Genomic DNA, 23,063 nt, shown 5'->3' on the forward strand with positions numbered 1-23,063 from the left:
AGATATGTTACAAAAGTATTTCTGCTCATGTACCGGAAAATGTTCTACGAAAAATTGTAATTGTATTTCCTATAATTTAGAATGCTGTGCAGTATGTGCATGTACACCAGAGAATTGTAAAAATATTAAAAACGACTTTATTGAAGACAATGAAATCAGCTTATTAGATGGAAATCCTGTTGCTGTTGACGAAAATTTTCAAATCATTGACAATGAAAACGATGTATAATTAATATTAAATTTTAATTTTATTATATTTTTCAATGAAAATTAATTATATATTGCTTAATGTATTTCACTGTAATAAAACATTCAATAATATAGTCACCACGTATATTAAAAGAAAAATTACATTATTATAGCATTGTAAAAAATTAATTTTAATTGTTTTAATTATAATATGTCTATATAAAAATAATTAAAATTATCTTTTTTTTTAATAAATTGTACGTAATATTTGTATTGAATTAATTTTTTAAATTTAAACAAATATTTCTACGTGCCGCACGCCTGTATCGCCGCAACCGCTGTACACACTTAGCGGTAGACTGCTCGAAAGGCATATTCGAAATATTTGGGTCCACGTTTTTAGCAAGAGAGAAAAAAATTATCCTTGTCAAAATATTATTACTTGTACTCGACGGTTTAAAGATTATAAGTCTATTTGTAGAATTGCAATTCATTTAGTAGTTTTTTAGAAAAAAAATCCCAAAAATCACTAATTAAGGCATTTTTTCAACAAAAAAATGCAAATAACTCGAAAAGGAAGCATTTTTCGAAAAATTATCAAGAGAGAAAAAGTGTTTATTTTGATGAGATACACCTAAAAAAAATTGATTCCGAAGCAATTCGGTGAAATTGCTTTTTTGTATTAGTTATTTGTTAATAACAATTGCCGGCCCACTTGTAAAAATAAAAAAAAAATACATTTCATCTTGGAAAAATATATAGAATCGAATAAAAAGCGTTTGGTGCATTAGAAATGCAAAAAGAATTTTAGTCGGTATATTCTGTTTCTAAGCGTCTTTTGAGGGGTAAACCGCTCGCCTAGTCGTAGTGTAGTAGAGCGTTCTGCTCAGTTAACAGTATCCCGTGCCCTGGACACTGGAAAGTTCCACTGTTGCTAATGATTTTATTATGGATTTGTCACTGTAATTTCACCATTGGTTTTTGTAGCACTTTGGCAACCACTTTTGAATGTCTTTTCTAATGTCCAGAATAGTTTTAGGCATTGAAACATTCTTTAGCTCTGCCGGCGTGTCTGCTAGTTTTCTTGTAGTCTTTTCTAATGATTTCATCGGTGAACGCTATCAGTGCAAATACTTTAGCGTAGAACTGTGTAACTGTTGTCTTAGACTGTAGGATTCATTGAATTGGGTTGTTTTTCCAAGGATCTGCCCCTAAGGAGAATACTTGTTCCCTATATAGTATAATCGTACTAAATTTCTCAATAAAGATGAACTAATGTAGTGTCACATCTGAGTTCATCTGAAAGTAAATCTCACCAAAAACTAGTTCCAGAACTATATTAAGCTTCTTCTTCTTCCCTCTTGTATGTCGGCTTTAAAGCATGTTTCTTCTTCAATATTGGCCTCCTAAATTGTTTTAATTATCGCGTCATCTTTTTCTTGGTCTGCTAATACTTCTTCGTCCATTTGGTAACTTATCTCGTGCTATTCGTACTATCCTATCCTCTGCCATTCTACTTATGTGTTTGTTCCACTCTTGTTTCCGTTTTGTCACCCATCCATTTATGTCTTTTATATTGCATGTTCTTCTTATGTTTTTGCTTGTCTCCCTATCCAACAGACTTTTCCCTGATATTCGTCAAAGTATTTTCATCTCTGTTGTTTCTAGTAGTCGTCTTGTTATAGATATGTCAGATCTTGTCTCCGTTTGTTAATATAGGTCTAATTGCTGCTTTATAGATTCTTGTTTTTGTGTCGTCTTAGGTGTTTGTTCTTCCAGATTGTGTCATTGAGAGATCCCGATGCTTTACTTGCTTTTAATCTTAGTTGTCGTACTTCTTTTTCAACATCTCCGTAACTAGTTTTATGTATTCCCAGATATCTAGACCTTGCTTCTTGCTTTATTATTTTCCCATCAATTTCGATTTTACATCGTAGTACGTATTTAGATCTTATACATTTGGTTTTTTCTGCTGACATTATCATATTGTATTTCTGGGCTGTTGTATTGAAGATGTGTGTTTGGAGCTCTGGATCTGGATCTTTGGAGCTCGTCTTGTGTCTCGCCGATTAATGCGGCGTCGTCTGCCTATTTTGTCTATTATTTATAACATAATATTTGGATTTCTTTGTTCCCCATTCTGTAACCATGACCTTTACGTACTGCTTGTAATATTTTGTCCATTATTATATTAAAGAGAAGTGGGCTTAACGAGCACCCTATCTGACTCCGCTTTGTACTGGTATACACTGTGCTATTTTTCTATTTATATTTGCTTGTATGCTATTATGGAAGTAGATGTTTTCATCAACAAATGACGTGTTGCTTAGACTATATTAAGCAACACAACAATTGTTGTTATATCCAAGGTTGAGTATGGTGAAAAAGGTTACCGACCAATTGTGTAACTCCAACGGAGATAAACTAACGACTAATATATCCATAGATAAAAGAACAACATATTATCTCTGATTAACCTTTTCATTGTAAATTAAATAAAAATTAAAAATTATGAATTCGTTTCTTTGACGTTGCTGCCTCCATGTGGAAAGCCATTTTCAAAATACAATTAATTAAAAAACTAAAATGTTAATTTTTATTTGTATTTTCTTAATTAAAGTATTTTTACTCCATGAAATTTTAATCAATCATGAGTTTTAAAAAACTCTTTTTCATTACTCACATCAAACAGAAAAAGTTCTTTAAGTAAATATATCATGTCAGTTGTAAATAGTTAACTTTAACTAAAAGATTAACTTTGGAACTTCTGTTACGTTCGGTCTATATATAAAAGTTTTCGTGAAAAGCTGGTTTCACATTTTTATTTTCTTTTCCTTTTTCAGATGTATCCAATTTCCAAGCATTTTTCAATTACATTGACATGAGAGCGTTATTGGAAAATTTCTGCGTCTATCACATCAACGCACCCGGACAGGAAGAAGGTGCTCAAACACTTCCAGAAGAGTAAGTACGAAAAATATTAAGGAATAATAGTTAATAAAATTTTTTAAGCGTAAATAATCTTTTATAGTCGTTCTAAACCGTCTCGTTGAAGCTTAAGCAGCCGGAACAGATCAATTCTTATGCGAAAAACAACACAAACTATATTTAGTGAAACTACTGGTTTTTTATTCCACTTATACTTATATTAGAAATGATTATTTTGACCAAAAAATAATTTATAAATACGTTGGAATTATCGGGTAAAGTGGTCTCTAATAAAAATCTTTCTTTTTTCTAAGATACTCAATATTTCGCTATTTATTTGATAGCTTCAGCAGGAGTAAACTGTAAAACAATTTAACATTACAAAAAATGGCCAACAAATACATTTAAAAAACACTCACAGAAATTAAAAGATTTCACAAATAAAAACTGACATTGAAGTATTTGAAATATTGAATGTCAAGATTAAATTGTCTTAAGCAATACGATAAAAAATTATCTTAAACGTTCGTTACAGCAATACGATAAAAAATTTAAATTACTTTAAATGTAAAAATAAAAATAACAATAAAAGAAACGTTAGGGGAATGATATCTCTTTGATGAATTATTAAGGTGAATGTTGGCTATTTTGAATATTTATAAATTTTGTTCAATATATATGTTACTTAACTGTCCACTGTCCGTTTTATAATTTAAAGTGTTTTTATTTTTGTTAATGTAATACATTTCAAGAAATAATCTACTTTTGTAGTTATCCGTGTGTGCCAAAATGTGAGCTTTGTTATAGTCTCAGTGCTATACTATAGTGCTCACCTACTGCGCAAGTATTTTTTCCCAAGCTGCAATCACTTTTATTTTGTGTGATGCGTTGTTTTAGCCATTGTGATGTTTGGCCAATGTAGCTATTTTAACATCCTAGACACGGTATTTCATAAACAAGATTACTTTTATATAAGGCTGGTACTGGGTCTTTGATTTTTGAAAATAGTTGTTTGCTGTTCATGGTATTATATTTAGCTATACTAATATTTTTGAATATGGATATGACAGAATGAGTTAGAATTAATAAAGGGGAGTTTTTTTTATATTTTATTGATTTGTTGTTAGAATCATGGACGGGACCGTCATGGAAATTACTGCTGTAAATCACTTTTTTAAATTTGTTTGGGATATAATTTATATATATATATATATATATATATATATATATATATATATATATATATATATATATATATATATATATATATATATATAAAGCTAGAAAGTATCAGCATAGCTCGCAACAAAGGAAAAAAATATAATAAAATATGTGTACAAGATGAAAGGCAACCGCATGACTATTGGTCGTCTTCAGTACGGTGCAGCAAAGTTAGAAAAGGAGCACATTAACTTGGGAAAGGATCACTACAGGAGCAATTCGACCAATTTGTGGCAATAATGTTAGAAGACTCTGAGGTTTCCAGAGCAATAACTAACACATCCACGGAAGAAACTAAGCTACCTGAGGAAAGGAATGCCGAACATTTAGAACGTTTCATAAACTTCCTCACTCCTTGGCCAAAGTCTTTATGGGACTATTTACTAAATACCTCTCTCGAGACTCAACTTTTACACTCGTTCTTACGTTTTTCCATCGCTGTCTTTATCTGTGTAGGTGTAACAGTTGTAGAAATAAGAGTTTCGAGCATCCGTCGCAATTGGAAACTGATTAAAATTTCGTCGATGTTGTTCTACTTATGTAAATTGTACAATTTTTGTGAATTATCCATAAAACGGTTGAATAGAAAAGATATTGTCGCCGCTCGGTCCTCCAGGCAATGTTGGACTCTAGTGGAAGCATCAATAAACCTTATACATAAGTAATTTCTCAAATCTTACAAGCATTTGAGATTAGAAGATAATAAAACCAATAAAAGCTCTTATTTCAACGAGGTTACTATTTTTGTAATCTGTCGTATCAGAGTTCTTGTGCGTAGATCTTACTATTTCCAGTTTTTCGTTTGTTCGCAATACAACTTCTTTCAGCATCTAGTTGTCGAATAGAAGCTACCAAATTGCACTAATTTTAGCATTGTTACTCAAAGCATTTACTCGTGGTTTAAGACTGGGCAATTTGATTATAATGTCATGTTTGGGTTTGGATTTTATCTATTTATGAGTCGTTCGGACTTCCAAGTAAAATCATATTTACCTTTAAAACTGACTATACCCTTAACCTGATTACTTTGCACATAATCGCGGCACCTATTCAATGTTTTCTCTTCTAATTCACTGCCCTCTTCTTCATGGTCTGAAAAAATATATTCTTGCTGAGTAAGCAAGAGTATATAAGTAGCAGAGCAGTCGTCTTCTGTAGTTGCATCTTCCTAGATTGCTTTCTCATTGGAATCTTCTACATCAGAAGAGTCTTTTATTTCGTCATAAGGAATTTCATCGAACCATTTTCTAAGCGTTTCGTCATAGGTTTTGGTGTCCAACTTTACTCTCCCTAAACCAGATTCTTCTTCTTGTAGTTCCTTCTCCTATCGGAGGTTGGGTATCATCACAGCAATCCGTACCTTATTGGCGGCTGCTCTGAAAAGATCTACTGAGCTGCAACTATACCACCCTCTTAGGTTTCTTAGCCAGGAAATTCGTCTTCCTATGGATCTTTTACCCTTGATTTTACCTTGCATTATAAGCCTTAATATCTCATATTTCGCACTGTGTTAATGTGGCCTAAATATTCTAGCTTTCTTGTTTTGATATGCTTTATGGCCTCGCAATCCTTTGTAGCCTTCTTAACACTTCTGCATTTGTAACTCGTTGGGTCTATGGTATTTTCAGTATCCTTCTATAGGGATATATATCCTTCTTTATATTATCTACTTTTAGTGTCCAGCTTTCCATTCCATACAAAAAAGTCGAGAACACGTAGCATCTTAAGGCTCTTATCCTCAGCTCCAGAGGAAGGTCTCGATTAACAAACATTGTTTTCATTTTTATAAATGCTAGTCTTGCAATTTTAATGCGTATCCTTGTTTCTCTACCTTGGTCATTGTTTTCATTTACTGTTTCAGGATATTTGTAGTTATTCACTCTTTCTACTTGTTTTCCCTCGATATCTATCCTTCCAAATATGATGCCATGATCTAAAACAAAAACAGACTTCTGGAATTGATTTGCAAAATCACTGGATTCGAACGATATTTTTTTTTTTTCAATAATGCAAATTTTGACGAAAAAATCACTCTAATAAATAAGAAAAATAAGATAAAAAACTTACCATGTCTCAGTCATACATAAATAAATACATAAGATACATTAAAACCAGCGGCGGCCGGCCAGGTGAAGTAGGTGAAGGTGAGGTTCACCAAAAAAATATAATTAAATTGAGACAAATAAATAAAAAATGAAAACAACATTATTATATCTAAATTCTGAAATCAATTATTTATTCTCTTTTAATTAATCTAAAAATTAAATAAGGCAACTAGCTTTATTATCGGTACGTACTTGACGGCCAAGTCCTGACCTGTGTCACTAGCCGTGTATAATAGGATCAGAGATATGATATCTCTGAATAGGATTCAGGAAGAGGTGAATATAATTTTTGAAATGCAAAATCCATCTGCATCAGCGTTCACGGTTGCCATGGCAACGTGACGTCAGCCTATCCTTAGTGATAGCTGAGAAAACTGGTACGTGCAGTTCCGCTTAAAAATATATTATTCGTCTTCACCCACTGTTGGATGTGTATTTGGTATTCCTATTTTTTGGAAATTTCTCTAAGCGACAATATTTTGAAATTTAGTCCATTATATAGATATTTTTATATAGTATAGTGTATAGTATAGTATTTATTAGTTTAGTTTAGTCACAATATTAATTTTATTTGTTTAGTGCACTTTATTAATACATTTCTCTGTGGTTTGTTTCGTATTTCGGATATAAAGTGTTCTCGTGGATTTCGTTTGGACAAAAATATTTTTAGACTTCTTCTTCTTTCCACATTTCTAAAAATTTCTCTGTCTTTTGCAACGTGGAATAAATCGTCTACAGTCATGTTTGTCCAGTCTCAAATATTTCGCAGCCATGATTTCCTCTTTCTACCTATTCCCTTTTTGCCATCGACTCTACCCTGCATGATTACCTGCAGAAGACTATATTAAATGGTGGCTAAATTAATGACTTGGTGTGTAATATATTAGAGCCTCCATTTAGGCATTGGAAAAATGCAGATAAAAGGGATGTTCTTTTACATTGTCGACCAACCAGTATTTTAAACATCTGCGTCTGATCCAGGGTGGTCGGCTGCAATCAGCATCTGACTTAGAGTGGGCGGCTGAATCGAAACTCACCAGCCTGAGGCGTGGTGTTTTAATCGCCAAAAAACTCTCAATAAAATGTCGAGGTTCAGAACTAAAATACCCCAGGCAAGCAGAACTGAACAAGAAAAACTGTTTTCAAGTTATTAGGGCCATAAACTCCCATTTTTTATGAGATTTGGGCGCGAAGTAGGTACCAAAACTCCTTTTGGCTCCGGCAAGCTTTCCTCATCTTCACTACTTTTTTAGGCCACGAGCCGCCGCTGATTAAAACTAATATTTCCTTGTGTATACAGAATTTATATACTAGACTATCGGTATGATGGACCGGTAGCATTTTAGTATCACTTCCGCAGGTAGGTTATGAAAATACTGACTACAGCGCCATTTATTTCAATCTGACAATATACTGAAGCTAAGTGGGGGCTCAAGGTCATGGGTTTGATTCATCATTTTTTTTATATCAGATTTGTTGATATAAGAAATTACATAATAGATAATAAAGAAGATATTGGTGTAATCTTAAAAATTGTTTAATTTTTCTGTTGTTTCCTTTATAAATATATTCCATCATCTTAAACTTGAGAGGAGAAAGGTTATATTGCAGATGTTACTACTGTTGTTCGTTTTGTTTGAGAAAGCATTGGTTTTTTTGTTTTACTATCGAATTTTTTCCTCGCCTGATTTCATAAAATAGAGATGTGATGAGAACATACCAAAAATGAAAATTGAGGCAAACGAGTCCGGAATGAAAATCTCAGGGAATGTGTTTATTTATACTAAAGTATTTAACAATTGCATGTAGTTACAAATAAAAATTAGGCACCAATACAATTTTCTTTTGTTATGTAGTATATATTCCATCATCGAAAGTAATTTCCTTTAGTACAAAGAATTCTACTGCATTAATATTGTTTCTAGCAAGGTTGTAAAAACCTTTTGTCTTCGTCTTCGCAACGTATCGATCGTGCGATTTACTTTCTTTCGAATGGCGCCATAAAAATAACATAAAACGGAACGTTTCCGAAAATTATTCGTTTGTGCCCCCTTCGGTCGTTATTCGTAAATTTCGCTAATACGTGTAGCGATTTCCATTAACGTTGTCGAATTTTTAATCTGATATTAGACGGCAATCCAACACTGTATCTTTCGACGAGATTTATTGAAATATACTGTCACCAGTGCTAGTTATACAGTGATGAGTGTCTTACCACCCGGCTTTTTAACGTAAGAGATAGAAAACACAGTTACCTTGTGAAATAAAAAGAGATGAAACTCGTAGAGGTGAGAAATAATCGGAAAAACCTATAATTTATATTACATTACATTACCACTATCGATAGTCTCACACCTTTAGACGTTAGATTCGAGCTAAATCGCCTCGGTCATAATTATTATGAGTAACGTCGAATGTGTGACGTATTTCCATTTTTTAATTTCGCATAAAGTAAAAACTGATTGACCACAATAAAGCAAAAATGTGAATAAAATAATTTAATTAATAGTGATTATTTAATCTAAAGTTTTAAATTATTAACCAAGAATAATTTCTACTATGATTTGAGGAGTTTCATACGCTCTTGTCACGGAATAATTATAAATCCTTCGTGGATTAGTGGTAAGAATTCGACATTGCGATACAGACATCGCAGACGATTAGAGTTCAAAACCCACATGTGGTTTTCTTTTTTTTTTGATAATAATTTGAAATTATGCAAAGATCGTTTTGCTTTGAATCACTAAACAAAACTAAACAAAAACTAAAGTTAAAACAAAAAATCTTATTGACAAAACAGTATCGTCGTACTTTCGAAAATAAAGTAAAAACTTTTAAAGAATGTTTAAATAAGTAAAAATTCTAGAAAAATAAAAAAATATCCGTGGCCACTAATCAATCGATTAGGAAAAGTCGCACTGAGATATTCACTGACGATGCGAGAATTATGTGCAGGACAACCATCGTGTTGAAACCATATGGAATCGAAAGTTATTGGTAAAAACAAAGGGCTGGGACAATTTCATTTTGCAGAAGTTCCAAGTATTTCCGCCCAGTCAACATACCGTCTATAAAAAATGGACCAATGACATGATTCCCTATTATTCCTCCCCAAACATTTACTTTTTGAAGACGCTGGGTACGAGCGACATAAATCTGACGAGGATTTCCTCGAGATCAATACCTAGCATTGATTGAATTGTGACGGCGATGCAATGAAAACGTACATTCATCGGTGAAAAAAACGTTCTCTAAAAAATGTTCATCTTGATGTGACATTTCCATTGCAGTTTGACAAAATTCTAAACGTCTATATTGATCCCCAGGGAATTGTTCGTTCAATTTATGAAGTTTATAGGGACGGTATCGATGTCTTTACAAAATTTCACCTACTCTACATCTTGGAATTCCACATTGTTCTCCGAGACGAGGTGTTGATTGGGTTGGATTTTGCTCAATACTTGCACAAATCAAAGTGTCCCTTAGTTCCAAATCTGGATTTACCTCCCTTCGTCTGCGAACTCCTCTTGGATCGAACATGGATCCATAAGTAAAAAAATTACGTATAATAGACTGAATTGTTGATCATGCTGGAGCCGGCCTATTTGGAAACATATTTACAAATTGTTGTCTAATCATGTTGTCTGATATTCCATTCACATGCCAGACAACAATTTGCACTTTTTCCTCGGCCGTTAAAATCCTTTTCACGAATTGTTTTTTCAATAAAAAGTTTCTGTTTACCGTAAAAAACACTTCTCGATGTGTTGTTATTTGATAACCTGAAGGCTTGATGATTTGGTTAGCTATAAAGCAGGTAGCTGTTCGCGCGCATCCATTCCAATGTCGTCAATTGTTTTGAAAATTATTACCTGTACAGAGGAATTGATATTAACACTAAGAATTTAGTGATGGATTTGACATTAAACAGTCTTCAATGGATTATTTTCCATTCACAACCGAAGACTGTAAAACTGGAATTGAATTTGAAATATTTTGTATTTCTATTTTATAACATTGGAATAATAATAAATTGTAAATAATGAGTTTTTCGAAAACTTTTTACCTAATATGTATCATATTTTCTATTATTTTTGATTGAGTAAAACAAAAATTTTCCCCTCGGTGTGAATTGAACCCCAGTGTTCTTACCAATAGACAACGTCTCTAACTATTACGCCAACTCTACATACAACAATTTATTTCGGACTGATCATACCTATTTAGTTTAGTCAAATATTTCAGTTGAGTTATTTTTATTATTAAATAAACTTAAAGGTTTATAATTTAAAGTCGCTACTAATTAATGTTTTTTACTATAATATATCTTAATATATTTAATCATTTATTCTAACATCAGAAATTATTAAAATAAAATATTTTCGAGGTCATCCGTATAATTATGACTGAAGTCAAATCTCTCTCTCTCTTGTCGTTTCCTCATTGCTGAGGATCGTGATTTCCTACAATGCGGGGGCTGTCAATTCTCTCCATCTCTTACGATTTTAGGCTGCTCTCATGGACTCGGAAAACGTCTCTCCAGTGGCTTTCTGTACTTGATCTGACCATCGGATAGGTGAGCGTCCTCTGCCTCTACGTCCTTCTACGTTTCCGCATACAATTAATCTTTCTAAGTTGTCATTGTCTCTTCTCGCAATGTGGCCAAAAAACTTTAAAATATTTGCAAGACACTGAGAGGAGAGTCTGGTCTGAATGTTTAGCTCTTCGAGAATCGACTGATTGGATCTGTGCTCCGTCCACGAGACGCGTAGCATTCGTCTCCAGCACCACATTTCGAATGCGTCAATCCTTTTCCTATCCTCTGATTTTATTGTCCATGTTTCGGCACCGTAACTGAAGATTGAAAAAATGAGTGTCCGTACCAGTCTCATTTTGAGTTTTTTGGATAAAGAGCGGTCCTTCCATATTTTTGACAGTCGACTCATCGCGTTCTTGGCCATCCCTATTCTTCTGCGAATTTCCGTATGGGAGGAGGCTGCATTGCTTAAGGAAGATCCTAGATACGTGAACTCGTCTACTTTCTCGAATTGATTTAGGGCGCCTGTTGTTTGGAGGATATTCGCGTGGTCCACAATCATGATTTTTGTTTTCTGATTATTAATCTTGAGCCCACACTTGTTGCTTTCGGTTTCTACTCTCTTTATCAGTCTCGACATCTCCTCTTCAGATGTTGCTATCAGTGTTGTATCGTCTGCGAATCTTAAGTTTGAGATCTTTTTTCCTGCAATGGAGATGCCGCCTCTCCATCCATCGAGTGCGTTCCTCATTATGTATTCTCCATATAAATTGAACAGGTCTGGAGATAGTATGCACCCTTGTCGTACACCTCTGCTGGTTTTGAAGGTATCAGATTGCTGGTTTTCAATTCTTATTTTAACTGAGTTATCTTCGTATAAGTTTTTAATTAATATTGCCAAATGATCTGGAACTCCCATCTCATGAAGAACTGTCCAGAGAACTTCCCACTTCACACAATCAAATGCCTTTTGGTAGTCTAGAAAACAGATTATTATTGGAATTTTAAATTCGCGGAATTTTAAAGTCAAATAGACACGTCTAATAACTAGCCTTTTCTCGTACTATCTCACAACTTAATCTGTCTTCTATCCTTTCCGCTATTTTGCCGGGTGGTAAGACACTCATCACTGTATATGATTATTATATTATATTACATTATGTTATTCCTCCTCCTAAGTACCTTCTCTATTGAGGTTGGCGATCAATATAGCAAATTTCTCTCTGTTCTGGGCTTGATGAATTAATTCATTTCCTCTTGTGTGCGTCCAATCTCTGATGTTTCGTAGCCAAGATTTTTTCTTTCGTCCTATGCCCCTTTTACCTTCAATCTTGCCTTCTAATATTACCTGGAGCTGCTCAAATTCATATGTGTCCTAGATATAACGCCTTTCTAATTTTGATAGTATTGACCAGATGAGGGCGTGTGTTCATTGCTCTCAGTACGTCTTCAGTACGTATGTTATTAGGACATTGCAATTTGATCTAAATTTAAGTTTAGTTACTGATTTTATACCTTTCAGTAATTTGACAGAGCAAACAATTAATTAATTTAATCAGTATTCCATTCAAAATATATCTCAATGATTTTAATTACAGACAACTTTAAATCAATTGTTTAAATTTAATCTCAGGGTTGCTCGTTAAATTCTGAAATACCTTTGCCTTATAATAGTGTGAGAATATACAACAGGGGCAGAAGGAAATAAAACTGTAAATTGTTAAAAAAACAAATGTATTGATAAAACACCTTGAAAATGTTTATTACACATATAAAAAAACCTAATACAGATATCGCTTTGTCTCTATTCTGACAATTGAATTAAAACAAAACGAACTTTTTCAATTTGTCTTATTTACAGTTCCATTTCAAAAACTTCTCTCTCTCTCTCTCTCTCTCTCTCTCTCTCTCTCTCCCGCTACTATTATTCTAAAAATTACCTGGACCCTCTTGTCGATTCGCTCGTTAACCTCCTTCCTTAGATCGTCTTCCAAAAACCGAATCTCGATCTCTCGTCCTAACCAGAACTCCTATCTCCACTCATGTCAATCAGCACATAGGGAAACCACCACTGCTTTAATTTTTTTTTAAATTCAGACCATTTTGAAAAACAAAATTACTTTCTTTTTAACACAACTTAATCTTTTTCACCATTAAAAAAATCTTTCGGCATGCAAAACTCTTTCTACTTTCGATGTTATTCTTCCGACTGCCAGAAACAGATAGACCCCCACTCTTCTTTCAAAAACACACCAAACATACTGTTTTGTATAAAACTTAGAGGTCGCTGGTTAAATGATATTAGAATAATATTCGAAGAAAAAATGCAATATTTTGACTGTAAATAAATTAGCGAAAAATAGCCACTATAATTGTGAATAAATTACGTGAATTAGCTGGCTTTAACTCATGCTGTTATCTGTACAAAAAACATAGACCTACATTTTGAAATATTGATGTATTCGTAGCAGGCAGAAGAATTGGTCGCTGCGCGTCACGACGCCCGGTGCCGAGGCTCAAAAGAGGACTTAAACGATACACTCGATGTTTTCAGTACGCTGTCTCGGTAACAAGTGTCGTCTTGAGACTTGAGATAGTCAGAAACCCTCTGGCCACGCTTCGAGGTGGTCCGTAGGACGAGGGTATACCAATAAATCACCCTATTGTATTGCGATTTTGAATGGCGATATTTAAGTTAATTGTTACGGTAATATGATACTTTACATCAGTTTCTGTGTTGGTCTACCCAAAAATAAGAAAAGAGAAAGTCAAATTTTCTGAACATAAAACAGAATAAATGAGCCAGAAAGTTTAACAATGCGATTTTACGAAATAACAGGAAACAATATATTTTAAAGCAAATAAGTTAAGATATACCATTGAATTAGATTATATTATAGTATACTAAAAGAAAGTAAAAATATGAAAATAAATACTACATACTTTCCCAAACACATACCACTTCCCTTTCTACTATCGCTTTCTAAACCAATCATCTTAGCATTTTTGAATTTCTATGAAATGCATCACGACGTTTATACCTCCTGGCTTCTCCGATAATACTGAAACAAACAGACTTTGCATAAGTTTATTTTCTCTGTCCACCGGCTTCCGAAACAGTGGGTCGTTAGTCGGTTTTGGATATTTAAAAAATTTTTTAAAACCCTAATCGTTTTTTTTTTTTTAATATTTATAACGACACCACTCCATGCGTTATATTTATACATAATTTCTAACTAATATCTTAAATATATTATCTATTACAATCTAAACTTTGTTCACTGAATTTGTTTACACACAAATTTTCACCGTAAATGTTCTTTTAATATCCACTGATATCACATGCTTAAATCTAGACATAACAGTCTTTGTGAATTTTCTTCTTCTCTATTTCGATCTTGTGTCCAATTCTCTTGCATCCAATTCCTATGGCAGCGTTTTAGGTCTTCACTCTAACGTGTTGGTGGACGACCTCTGCTACGGTAGGCATCATTCCTTGGTCTCCATTTTGTCCATTTGTTGTCTGTCATTCGAGCTACCCACGTGCCCTGCCAAGTTCCACTTCAGTGTTGCTATTCCCTCTACAGCATCCTGATCTTCGTCGTAGCTGGTTGTTTTGACCTTATCTCGCAGTGAAACGCCCAAGATAGCACGCTCCGTCGCTCTTCGAGCCACACGGATCTTTGTGACTGTTCTCCTTGTCATAGTTAACGTTTCCACTCTGTTAGTCCACACTGGCAAAACGCAGTGATAATGGTGTAAGGTGTAATTTACTTATTCACAAATATCTTCTATTCTTTTCGATTTCGTGTCAATGTCCTTGCGTTTGTACATATCACTTCTGTTCATTATCTTTCCGACTACTTTATCCCATTGCGTTTGTCTTAAAATTCCTCTTTTTTATTGTTTAATGTTTTTGCTTTCCACACTCCTCTTACTGATATGGTATATTTCATCCGGTGTAGATGGCCCCACCAACTCAGCTGTCTCTGTTCTATAAACTCCAATGTAGATCATATTTTCAGTTGGTTCCTTATATCCTGTATCTTGCCCTTTTGCCATTACGTTTATATCCTGATTCACGGTCAAAAGTCACAATCGACGTATAAGCTGCTTTAAAAACTTTCATTTTCCGTGGTATTTCTTTTCTGTTGATAAATTTTCTATTCATTGTATGATACAGTTGCAGCGCTTTCTCTAGTCTGCTGTTGACTTCTGCTAAGTACGTAAACGTTTTAATTTAGTCTATTTTTCCATGTTTTTTTATTATTTACTGTTATTCTACCCACTCCAGGTGCTCTTCCATACTTAAAATCGTTTATCGCTTCTTCTAGTTGTTCCTCGTTTATTGAGTTTTCTGTGTTTTTTTCCAGTATATTATCTTGTTCTTCATTAATGTCATCTTGATTTTTATCCGTTAACACTTTGTCAGTGTTCTTTCCATATTTTTACCATTTGTTTTATCTCTATTATGAAATATAAATACATAAAAGTATTAATTCAGATATGAAATACATTCAGAAAGAATTGTGATTCAAATAGATAGGAATGAAAGTTAATAGTAGATAAAATGATTTGTGAATAATTATTTTATATCGAGAACATGACACACCCAGTTTGTATAATATATTAAATTGCCCATATAATAGCCTCGTATAATAAACCCTGAATAACAACGTTCCAGTTACTGAACAATAATAATTTGTGGGATTACCTTCCGTTTTTCTTAAGATTAAGTTACGCTTTTGAAACAAATGATATTGATGTGTAATGTAGACCGTTTATATTTATCTATTTTTATATTATAATGTATTAATGTAGAACATATATTATCTAAATATATTCTATCTTAAAACGGAGGTATTGTATTATTCCAATTTTCTACTTCACTTTTGGTACCACGTCCATCTAGTTCCCTTTTCTTTTTGTATACCAGTATTTTTCAAGCCCTTATTGGTCATCCTTCGTTCTTATTTCGTGTCATAATATCCCAGGAATTTAAGATGGCATTTCTATTTCCTATTTTATTCCCTGCAGTAATTTTAATTAATTTTAACAGATAATTTCCAAAATTTAAACGCGCCTTCCGCCGAAAACTCATGTTTTTTTTATCATAATATTTAATTCAAGGTTATAGATCTCCTATATTTACTTAATTGAAGACACAATTGGATAAAAGTATTATGTGGCAGTTTCTTGAAATTCGTTTTTTTTTCTTAATGTTCTAATTTTTCATTCGTAATTTCTGAGGCCACGTAGGTGTGGTGTACAAGTAGTTGACTACCACAGCACGGAGTAACTCAAAGTATGTCAAGGGTGTAAATTTTCTAAAAACTGTACCAGCTTGACCCATTCCTAGGGATGGCTGGCGTGTGTTATATTGAGGAGTACCTAACTGCAATCGGATGTCTTCCCGTTACCCTATCTACCAACTTATACCACCCTCTTCTACTTGTGCGCAATTGACTGTCGCAAATATCGTACTCCAAAAGCGGAATGGCCGCTGTAAGGCTGATAGAACTTTCAAAGCACTCCCTTCACTCATGTAGATCTCATCTATATCGTTGGTCCGGCTGCTGTTTATCTTCTTTTTCTTTCTTCGTAATGACTACACGGATGTAATTGTGCACACTATTTCATCCCTCCTTACTTCCCTTTATCTTCGCGGTCATCTCTCTCACAGTCATGGGGTTCATACATATGTCTCTATGTATTCTGCTTCTTTCCACTGTCCATCTATTACACTCCAGCATTGAGTAACAGTATTGGAGTATTCGTTAGAAATAGAACAGGGGAGATCATTGGTGATCAGGACCAGATACTAGAAAGATGGGCAGAAAACTTTAAGGAAAGGCTAAATATAAGAGGTGAGACAGGGCTCCATGAATCAGAAATCAAAATCGAGGACATTGACGACGAAAGAGAGAAAGATAATATCCCAACAGAGGTAGAAGTCATCCAAGCTATGCAAAAATTGAAAGAAAACTCCATCTCCATCTGCCATCTGCTCCATCTCCTGAAGCAGATGGCATTCCTTCAGAACTTTTAAAGCATGAAAAAAAAACCTGACATACTGTATATGTAGACTGGTAGAACTGATCTGGAAGCAAATAAAGTTGCCAGAAGACTGAAATGTAGGTATAATTGTACCTATCCACAAGAAAGGAGATCAAACAATATGTGACAACTACAGAGGAATATCCCTCCTAAACGTAACATACAAAATATTGGCATATATTCTTTACGACCGACTATCGGGATATTGTGAAGATATAATAGGTAAATATCAGTGTGGGTTTCGTAAAGAAAGATCAACGACCGATCAAATATTCCTTCTCAGGCAAGCTCTGGAAAAAACATATGAATATGGCATTGATACTCATCACCTGTTTGTTGATTTTAGATGTGCCTATGATAGTTTTAAAGGAAACGCACTATACAAGGCCATGATAGAATTCAGCATACCAGTACACTTAGTAAAATTGGTGAAAGCGACCCTCTCAAGAGTCGAGTGTAAAGTTAGAGTGCAGAACGGAGTTTCCAGAAAGTTTCAGTTTCAGATAAGGCTTAGACAAGGAGACAGCCTATCATGCCTTTTATTTAATATTGCACTAGAGAAAGGGCAAGAGAATCTGGAATAACAACCAGAGGAACTATTATTAATCGCAGCGTACAATTACTAGCGTACGCCGATGGCATCAACATTATTGCAAGAAGAAAGGCGGACGTGGTCGAATCATTCAAGGCGCTTGAAGCAGCAACAAAAAGAATGGGACTAGAGGTTAACACTAGTAAGACGAAGTATATGAAACTATCAAATTATAAACAAGCAACGCAACCCGAAGATCTAACGATCGGAACATATACTTTCGAAGGAGTAAGAGAGTTTATATACCTAGGCTCACAAATTAATCAGAATAATGTAGTAAGTGCAGAAATTAACAGACGGATATATCTGGCAAATAGAGCCTATTATAATTTAAAAAAAATTTTAACAACAAGCCTAGTTACAAAAAGAACGAAACTAGTGATATACAGAACTCTTATCAAACCCATCCTCACCTACGCGTCGGAAACATGGACGATGACAAAGAGCGATGAAGAACGTTTAAGATGCTTTGAGCGTAAAATCCTCCGGAATATATATGGAGGAGTACAAAAGGGAGGATTATGGCGCAGACGCTATAATTTCTAACTTTATCGCCTGTATGACAAACCTGATATTATTAGGTCCATCAAAATAAACCGGCTGCGGTGGCTAGATCACATATAGAGAATGAATGAGATGGAGCCGATAAAACATATTTATAATCAAAGAATAGATAAGATGAGAAGGAGAGGCAGACCCAGAGCACGATTTAAGGATCAGGTGGAGATAGACTTGAGAATGTTGGGAGTAGAAACTGGAAAGCCAAGGCGAAGAATAGGAGAGAATAGAGACATCCTTGAGCAGGCTAATGCCCACCATGGGTCCAGCCAATGATGATGATGATCGGAGTATTCGTAGTTTAAGCATTTGTCTGTATCTGCCTTTCCAAATCTATGAAGATAGGCCCTAAAACACCCGTGTTCTGTGAGCACTTGCGTAATCCAGTCGCCTGTGACCACAGTCCACCCAGTTCCTTGGACTCGGGATCAGCATCTTAGTCCACTGGGCAACATCTTCCGTGTTGTTCCACTCTTTCTGTCATCTTCTTTCTGATGGATGTAGTCAAATGCTCTGATGTCTCATAGAGATGTCTCCTTTCTACTGCTAATACATACAGATTAACGCAACCCGTGATAGTTCACAAGGCCGTCGCAGATACAATCCTGTACGCACATGCTACTTGCAACAGACTTGTTCAGTCCATTCGTATCATGAGCCCTTTTAGGTCGGTATATCTATCGCCTCACTCCAGACTTGTGCCGCGTAAAGGACAACTGATTGCACAACACTGTGCAGAGCCCTCCTCCTTTCGAATTTGGGTTCAAAATGAATTAGAAATAACCTACATGGCACAATTAAGTAAGGGTATGTTGTTTTGTTTAGTGAAGTTTGAGTATGTCAGATTGTTTTATTATTTTACTGCAATGTAGAGGAAAATATATTCCAAGTTTGGTAAATAACCAAATTAAAAGGCGTAATGAGCGATGAAGATTATATATGCACAACATGAAGTTAACTTCATGTTGTACATATATACCCGAAAGTTAATTAAGAAATTCCTACAATGATGAAGTCATTGGTATCAACTCATTTAATGCCGTTAACGATTTAATAGAATTTATAGTCCACAAGGAATCTAAGTTCCTGTAGATGGCTGTATACCATATATCACAAAATTTTTTATTAAAAATCCTTTATAAAAGGTATATAATTTAAAAACCCAATCGGGCATTATCACAAAACGTTTTCGGAATCCATATTCCATCACCAGTGCACCTAAAAATTATATAGCCACTTTATTAAAAAGAACGTGAAATTTAAATTTTGGTCAAAATTAAAATAGCTAATAGTCTTTCAGTTTAAATTATAATGTTTTTCTATCAATTGTCTAACATCCCTCTTTGTAACTAATTTATATTCAATCATATCTTGTCGATAACCAGGTTCCCCTTTTACTAGTATCTTGTTAGATCTGGAACTCTTCCGTATGTAAAACCTTTTACACCCGCTGATTTGTAAATATTACTAACTTGTAGTTTTTATAACTGTCTGCAGCTTTTTTTAAATCAAACGGCGCACAATCGCTTCCAAACATGATGATAGTTTAATGCTGGGCTATAGTTTCTTTATACTGATCTGGATTTACAATATTTTCACTACTCCTTGATGAATTTTGATGATTTTTTTCTCTATATTTCCAAACAGTCTATCAAGTGCTATAAATGAATGTCCTGTTACAGGGAGCACAAGCTCAATTGTTTCAATATTTTGAGGTGCTTTTTGGAGGAACTAGAATGGACATGCGGCAATAACCGTTAGATTCTTGTTTTGATCCCAACAACCATCGGCAATCAAACGAATGATTTTTTTTCTTGAAAATTTGTATGAATAAGTCAATGTTAGACAGCAGACGCAACTTTATTCGAGCCCCTTTTATGCTTATCTTCCATCCATGTATAACAAAACGGGTTTTTTTTGTCAAGTTAGTCTTTGTAACAGTAGTCTTTTTACAGTGACTGTAAAATTAAAAATAGAGTTGTCAATTATAATAACAACTATGATCCGCAATTTTAAAAAGAGGTAAATTGACGTAATAAGATATTAAACACTTAGAAAAGTGTTTTTATTTTAGTTTGCAATAATTTTTCATTTGTTTCAGCTATCTTTACCCAACGATGGACGAACTTGCTAACCAAGTCTCTTACGTAATGACCCATTTTGGTCTGAAACAGTTCATAGGATTCGGCGTTGGCGCGGGGGCAAATATTCTCTGCCGGTACGCCTTGAATCGTCCAGAACACGTTTCGGCACTGTGTCTGGTCAACTGCGTTAGTACTCAAGCTGGTTGGATAGAGTGGGGGTACCAAAAACTCAATACTAGACATCTTCGTTCGAAAGGAATGACCCAAGGTGTTTTAGATTATTTGATGTGGCATCACTTTGGTAGGGTAAGTACCATGAGTTGTTTAGGATACTATTAAATTTCCACAATACACTTCTTGGATATATCAGGTATTCGCATTTGCATATTATACTACATATATATTAAATGATCTTATGGTACCTACCATCTTCTATTGAACGTTGGCAACAATCTCGGCTAAATAATGTCAATATTGTGCAGCTCGAAACTGTGCGTTTGAGTCCAAACAAGTCCAAATTGGTATATTTCAAGCCTCTCAAGAACTTTCTTGTTTTCGTTTATCAATACCGTAGAGGGGATTTTCGTGGTCTTCTTTAGATCAAAATTTTAAAGCCTTTTAAGCATCGAAACCTAAGCATAAATTGATGTTGAGTGACTTGTTTATCATCACCATCGTGTAGAATTACAATCATGGGTAGATCTTGGATAATTTTACTACTTTCTTCCAATTGTATTACATCAATCTGTACTCAAGTGGAATATTTTTATATAACTTCTTCTTCTTCTTCTTCTTCAGCCTTAAGTAATCCAACTTTGGACATAGGCCTCCCCCAAATCAATTCAGTGTTTTCTATTTTGCGACAGTTGCTTCCAGTTGTGTCCTCCGATCTTCTTAATATCATCAGCTCATCTCTTTTGTGGTCTTCCTCTGCTTCTCTTTCCTAACCAAGGTCTCCATTGTTGTATTTAGTGGTTCCATCTTTTATCCTTTAGTCGGGCATTGTGTCCTTTGCATGTTTTGATAGCATATTCTCCTCCGTCTTTTACTTTGGTTTTGCTTCTAATCCATTTTTTTGTTTTTTTGTCTATAAGTCTCACCCCAAGCATTGATCTTTCCGTCGCTCTTTGTACTTTTACTATTTGATCCATATTAGACTTGGTGAGTGTCCACGTCTGTGCACCATACGTGAGTATAGGGAGGATATACGGATCGTAAATTCTGGTTTTCAAATATTGTTCTATTTTAGTGCTTTTCAAGATCCAACTCAGTTTTCCAAATCCTGCCCATGCTAACCTTATTCTTCTGGTAATTTCGGCAGTTTGATTTTCTTTGTTAACTTTCATTATCTGTCCCAGGTGGATGTATTCGCTTACTGTTTCTAAATTTATGTCGTTCAACGTATATACATACATATATATACATATATATATATATATATATATATATATATATATATATATTCAGGGATACTACAGTATTCACTGCCTTCCCTCGCTCAACCGTTTCCATCTCTCTCTATTGTCCCATTCTCCATCGTTTAGGCCTCTCTTACTCATGGCGTCGTCTACTTCGTTCCTCCAAGATTTTCGGGGTCGTCCTCTTTTCCACCTTCCTATGGGGCTCCATTGGGTTATTCTCTTTATCCATCCGCTGTCGCTAGTTCTTCTTACATGTCCATACCACTTTAGTCTTTTTTGTTCTATATATGTTAGTATGTCTGTTTCTATTGATGTTCTTTGCTTTACTGCGTCATTACTTCTTCTATTTATTCTTGTTACTCTGCAGCATGTTCACAGGCATTCCATCTTTGTTGCTACTATCTTACTGTCATAATACTTTGCACTAATGTTTTATAAATCAGTCTTTTTGTCTTCATATTTAGGTGTCTATCCCACCAAACTGAATTAAGTTGTCGAATTGATGTTCTTGTTTGTCCTAATCTTTATGTAATTTCTTCCTCTGTTGTTGCCTTTTTCGTGATTATAAACCCCAAGTATTTGAATTTATCCTTTCCTTTGATTGTTACGTTGTCATCAATCTGTAGATCTTCTATGTCTTCTTCACTTGTAGATAGGTACTCTGTTTTCGCGAGGTTAATATCTAGGCCAACCTTGGTATATTCTTCTTGTAGTTTCTTCATCATGTAGAGGTCGTCTTGGTCTTGTGCAATCACTACTTGATCATCTGCAAAGCTTAACGTATATAGGTATTCGTTCCGTACCGGTACTCCCATGTCTTCGCATTTTCTTTTCCATATAGTCAAGGCTTTCTCTAAGTATATTTTGAATAGGGTTGAAGATGTGGAACAACCCTGCAGGAACCCTTTTGTTGTGGTGAAGTCTCCTATGATTCTTATTCCCATTTTAATGAACACTTTATTTTCTTTATACAGAGCTTTTGTAGCTTCTATGAGTTGCGTCTGTATTTCTAATTTGTACATTGCCTCCCATAGTTCTGACCTTGGTACACGCCTTTCTCAGTTCCACAAATGCCAAATGTATATATCTCTATTTTTTGCTTTTTTCTTTTCCAACAGTTGTTCCAGTGTGTATATGTGGTCTATGCATGATCTTCCTGCCGTGAAGCCTTCCTCCTGCCTGATCCTCCCCTATTTTGCGTTTTAATCGCTAACTCCTTTCTCGCAGTATCTTCCCATATAATCTTCCTAGTGATGATATTACGCTTATTCCTCTGTAGTTTTCGCATCGTTTTCTATATCCTTTCTTAAATATAGATGTCATTATATGCCTCCGTCCATTCCTTTGGGAGCTGTTCTCCATTTATGGCTT

General features: G+C 34.6%; 1 protein-coding gene across 8 annotated transcripts in view; it reads left to right on the forward strand.

Annotated features, from left to right (window-relative positions):
• The window catches only part of MESK2 (misexpression suppressor of KSR 2), a 179,789-nt gene that overhangs the window by 70,865 nt on the left and 85,861 nt on the right, over window positions 1-23,063 (forward strand). For all 8 annotated transcript variants that reach the window (XR_011952017.1, XM_072544017.1, XM_072544018.1 and 5 more), the window contains 2 exons: window positions 3,033-3,153; window positions 20,289-20,577. Coding sequence is in view for 7 of the 8 variants with exons in the window: in XM_072544017.1 (XP_072400118.1) it covers window positions 3,033-3,153; window positions 20,289-20,577 (410 nt within the window). In the remaining variant the exon portion in view is untranslated. The remainder of the gene's footprint in view (window positions 1-3,032; window positions 3,154-20,288; window positions 20,578-23,063) is intronic.

Source organism: Diabrotica undecimpunctata, chromosome 9, assembly GCF_040954645.1.
Source record: "Diabrotica undecimpunctata isolate CICGRU chromosome 9, icDiaUnde3, whole genome shotgun sequence".
In the NCBI taxonomy this organism is placed as follows: domain Eukaryota; kingdom Metazoa; phylum Arthropoda; class Insecta; order Coleoptera; family Chrysomelidae; genus Diabrotica; species Diabrotica undecimpunctata.